Source organism: Carlito syrichta, unplaced genomic scaffold (genome assembly GCF_000164805.1).
Source record: "Carlito syrichta isolate Samal-C Ts95f unplaced genomic scaffold, Tarsius_syrichta-2.0.1 Scaffold317479, whole genome shotgun sequence".
Taxonomy (NCBI): domain Eukaryota; kingdom Metazoa; phylum Chordata; class Mammalia; order Primates; family Tarsiidae; genus Carlito; species Carlito syrichta.
Genome location: NW_007261575.1, coordinates 36,172 through 40,675, shown reverse-complemented (window position 1 = coordinate 40,675; position 4,504 = coordinate 36,172). Strand labels below are relative to the sequence as shown.

The following is a 4,504-nucleotide window of genomic DNA, read 5'->3' as shown; positions in this document are numbered from 1 at the left end:
CAGCTACTTGGAAGGTTGAGGTGGAAAGATCACCTGAGCCCAGCAGGTAGAGGCTGCAGTGGCCGTGAGTGTGCCACTGCACTCCAGCCTGGGCGAGAAAGAGACTCCAACTCAAAAATAATAATAATAATAAGAAGAAGAAGGAAGTATTTACATAATAAATCCAATAAATGAGTGTATTCCTATTTTTAATGATTCTCGTGTTCTCTATTTCATGCATTATTTATATAACAAGTATGTATTGAGTATCTACAATGTGTTAGGTATGGCCTAAAGATTTAATAATGAGCATACATTTTAGTGGGGGTTTACTGGGGACAAACAAGCTAATAGTCAAATAAGTAAAATAAATACAAATTGTGGTGTTATGAAAGACATAAAAAAGGAATTGAGCTAGATCTGTGGTTCTCCACCAGGGGTGATCCCTCTCTCCATTCCTATCCCCTCAAGGGACATCTGGCAAAACCTAGAAACACTGAGTCACAACTTGGGGGAAGGGTGCTCCTGGCACATTCTGGTTAGCCACTGATGATGCCGCTAAACATCCTGTCATGCTCAGGGCAGCCCCCACAACAAAGAACGATCCAGCCCCAAAGGTCAACAGGGCCATGGTTGAGAAACCCTGAGCTAGATGATGGCAGTGGGGCTCCCTAATTTAGGTCAGGTGGTCAGAGAAGATTCTTCTAAGAAGGTGACATTGAGTCATCAACTTGACTGGTGAGAAACTGCCAGTCATGCAACAGGTGTTGAAGGAACATGGCTGGCAGAAGAGACTTGGAAACAACAAATAACAATGAAAAATTCATTCTATTTGCATATTCATTCAAATGCTCATATAGGGGACAACTAGAAGGTCTGGCATATCTCACTTAGTATATTCTTTCTTGCTTGAATTTTAAGAACAGATTTTTTTGTAATTTCAAAAATGAGAGAAAAAAAGGCACAAAAAAGTAGACAAGTTGGAAGAGAGGCTTTCGTAAAACTAGAGGCAGGTTTCAGAGAGCAGCCCTCATGGTGTTCAAGAGGTCTTGTTGTCTCTGGTGTCTTTTTCTTTTTTTTTGAGTTCGAGTCTCACTCCGTGGCCCAGACTGGAGTGCAGTGGCACGCTTCCGGCAACCGCAGCCTCGACCTGCTGGGTTCCAACGATTCTTCTGATCCTTCTGCCTCAGCCTTCCAAGTAACTGGAACTACAGGGGTGTGCTACCACGCCTGGCTAATTTTTGATTTATTGTAGATATAAGGTCTTGCCAAGTTCCCTGGGTGGGTCTCGAACCCCATCCACTCACCTCAGCTTCCCAAAGCGCTGGGATTACAGGCTGAGCCACCGAGCCCCCAGCATCTCTGGTGTCTTAATATGAAGTCTGTCTGCCTTCTACATCTGTCTGACATTCCAGAATGACTGGATTCTAACAGAAAACTTGATTTAGAACCAGATAATTTATGTTCAGTACTTGGTTTTATGCCTTTTAGCTTTGTTATATTTGGATGTGTTAAGTAATCTTGACTCTAAGAAAAAATAATTTTACATGACTAACTTGGGGATTAAATAAATTTTTTTGTTTCATAAACTGTAAAGATGATACAAGATGTGGAGAATAAAGAGGGTTTAGGGTGTGCTCAACGAATTATCTTTTTGATTTATCCTCTGGATTCCAAAACTCATCTAGGTAAAAGAGAAGTGCTGAGTTAGCTACAGAGGGAAAAGAAAGGTTTGAAGTGCTGGCAGGCTAGGAGAAAAGTGATTCAAAACAAACGTAGTGGCGGCACCAGTTACATTATTCATGAAAGGAAGAGGAGAATTATCCTGATGGTTTGATAAAATCACCACAAGATGACTGTAAGGCCAGCCCCATTCCCTTGAAAGTTCCTCCTTAAGCATCCGGAGACCCTCAAACCTGAGATGTGACATGATTACAGAACCCCCTTGCAGTATTTAGAACTCAGCAGTTTGCATATATATATATATATATTATATTATATATATATATATATATGTATATATATAAAATCTGCCTTCCAGAGACTAGAGGCAAAAAAGACCTAACGACTGGGTAAGTATCTGATGGAAATTATGATTAATCAACTGTTATTCGGTATATGAATAAAATAAATACATTCCCCACCACTTGGTGGATGAGCATCCAGAAATAATAATTGCATTTATTGGGACACTTTTATGGCTTATTTGCCTTTCCAAGTTTCTATTTGAGTTTTTGCCTTTGAAGGATCTTCAGGCTGTGAAAAGTAACTTCATAACAACTCTCTGTCTTTGCTTGGCCTTGAGGCAGCTTCAGAAGATAAGACACCAAATGGAACTATGAGTGCCTTGAGAAAAATATAATAATGGCGAAAAACGTTTATCAGAAGCCTCAGCCAGCACCAAGCAACGTCTCAACTTGGGCAATTTCCCAATTCAATTAACAGCCACGTGAATTCAGCGAATAACATGTAGCCAATGTGAATCCATACACAGTCCCGCCCCCCCCCACAAAGAATCTTAAAAGTTACTGAATCTGTTTTATAGAGAGGCCTTGAGACAGTGGGACTGACAGAGCCAGAGCTGAAACTTGTTTTTCCACCTTGAGAAAAGTGAATAAACAAAAAAATCCTAAGCCATGCTGGTACTTGAAGCTCCCTTTTTTGAGGTTGTTTTACTTTCTTCCCAAGATGCACCAACAATCCAAAGCTCCAAACAAGTTTTGGAGATGCCTTGGAGGTGGGGTGGGGGAGCACGGGGTGGGGGGAGGGGGGCATGAGTCCTTCGCTGAACCACAGGACTGTGGCGGTGTCTCTCTTTGGAGCATCTCGTCAGTCTCCACAACGGCTTCTGATATGATGTGCTCGAGCAAAAGGTGTGCACTGGCCGGATCAAGCCGGACTTCTAGCCAAGGTGAGTTTAAATCTCCACTTCTTCCTCCCCCTAATTTGAAAGAGGCTTTTAATTCTCCCCGCCCCTCCTCCCCTCCCCCTGTAAAGTTTGTTTTCCAGCTATAAACCGGCTCCGACTCTCGGTTTCCATCCCGGTTGCCTGAGAAGCGCGGTCGTTAGCCAAGTTCACTTGGGCGAGAGCAAAGTTACCTTTGTGTACATAATGAGAGCCACCGCGTGGCCAAGGATAGCCACGGGGAAGAAGGAAACATTTTTGTCGCGAGCTGCCGAAAGCGGGCGGGGGGCGGGGGGCGGGGGGCGGGCTCCAGCGACCGAAGGCGTGTTCGGCCGAGTGGCTTCGAAAGCGACCGAGGTGGCCGAAGCCGCTTTCGCAGTTGGCAAACAAAGCGTCTCCCCAGTAACCGCCCGCTTCCAGACGAGGCTCCTGCCACTCAGCCCGCGGAGTCGCGGCGTCGGCCGCCCGGCTCCTCCTCCCTGCGGCCCTCCCCTGCCGCCTCCCCCCGCGGGTGTGAGCCACCAATCGCGGCCACCAACAACCCTTCAAATGAAATAGCGAGGCGGCCCTCTAACGGGCGGCGGGGGCGCCCCCTCCCCGCGCCACAGCTGTCCCGCACTCGCCGCCGCAGCCGACTCGTCTCCAGCCCGGCCGGGGAAGGGACTGCGCGCCCGGCAGCTGCAGGGCAGCGTCCAGGCTGCTGGTTTCTCCCCCCGCACCACGTTTCCCCCCGTGCCGTTTGAGATGTGCGATCGCCCAGGTGCCCCGCAGTCATCAAACCACAGAAGAGAAAAAAAAAAAAAAAAAATCGTGAGGTTGTTGCCGTCTTAGGGTGACGCTGTTTTCCTTGTTGATTCATTTTAAGTCCTGTAATTGGAAAATCCCACCCAAGCTTTTAAAAGTCTGGCCTTAAAGCACTCTCGGGGCGGGGGTGTCTTTTTTTTTTTTTTTTCTTAAGAGGAGGGCGGGAGGAGGCAGGCTGGCTTTAATATTCAGCGGAATCCTAAAACAGAGGCTCCAAAGTCTAGTTTAGTCACCCGTTGGCTGTCTTAGTCCTCCACTGGGTTTAACCTTATTTTCAAGAGCTTCCCCTGCCGGGATCTTCATGGAGGAGACCGAACAAAAACAGCACGGAACTCAAACTGGAGACAGACCCGCGCGCTGACGTCGCCACCAGGCTTATTTACGTTTGGGGTTTTTCTTTCTTTCTTTCTTTCTTTTTTTAAAGCGATGGGGAAAGTCTTACTGTGGCATGTGACAGTTCGCTTGCTTCAAAACGGGGGGACAAACCCACGCGAAAACTAGACCCAGAAGAGGGGGCGTGTGTTTCTTGAAATCAACCAAACGGCATCTGGGCTTTTAAAGGGCAGTTTCACCAAAGCCCCGTGAGATGGTTCCCCCTAACTTTCGGCTAAAATAAATCAACAGGAACGTGTGTTTACTTCACGGCTAGTTTCTCTTCGAGACGCCGGAGGGGAGGCGGGGGCCTCTAGCAGGGTTCAAGTCCTGAGAGTAGACACTGTCCGCCGACACAGATGAGCAGCCACGGCGTGATCGCCCCTTTCCTATAAAAGCGGCAGCGGTCCGGGTCCGGGTCCGGGTCCGGGTCCGGGTCCGGGT

At 47.3% G+C, this 4,504-nt stretch overlaps 1 protein-coding gene across 1 annotated transcript in view; it reads left to right on the top strand.

Annotated features, from left to right (window-relative positions):
* The first annotated feature begins 2,766 nt into the window (after window positions 1–2,766).
* Window positions 2,767–4,504, top strand: part of TGIF1 (TGFB induced factor homeobox 1) — a 10,240-nt gene continuing 8,502 nt past the window's right edge. Inside the window, exon 1 of the mRNA XM_008074752.1 lies at window positions 2,767–2,890. Within this exon, the coding sequence (XP_008072943.1) occupies window positions 2,833–2,890 (58 nt within the window). The 5' untranslated portion in view covers window positions 2,767–2,832. The remainder of the gene's footprint in view (window positions 2,891–4,504) is intronic.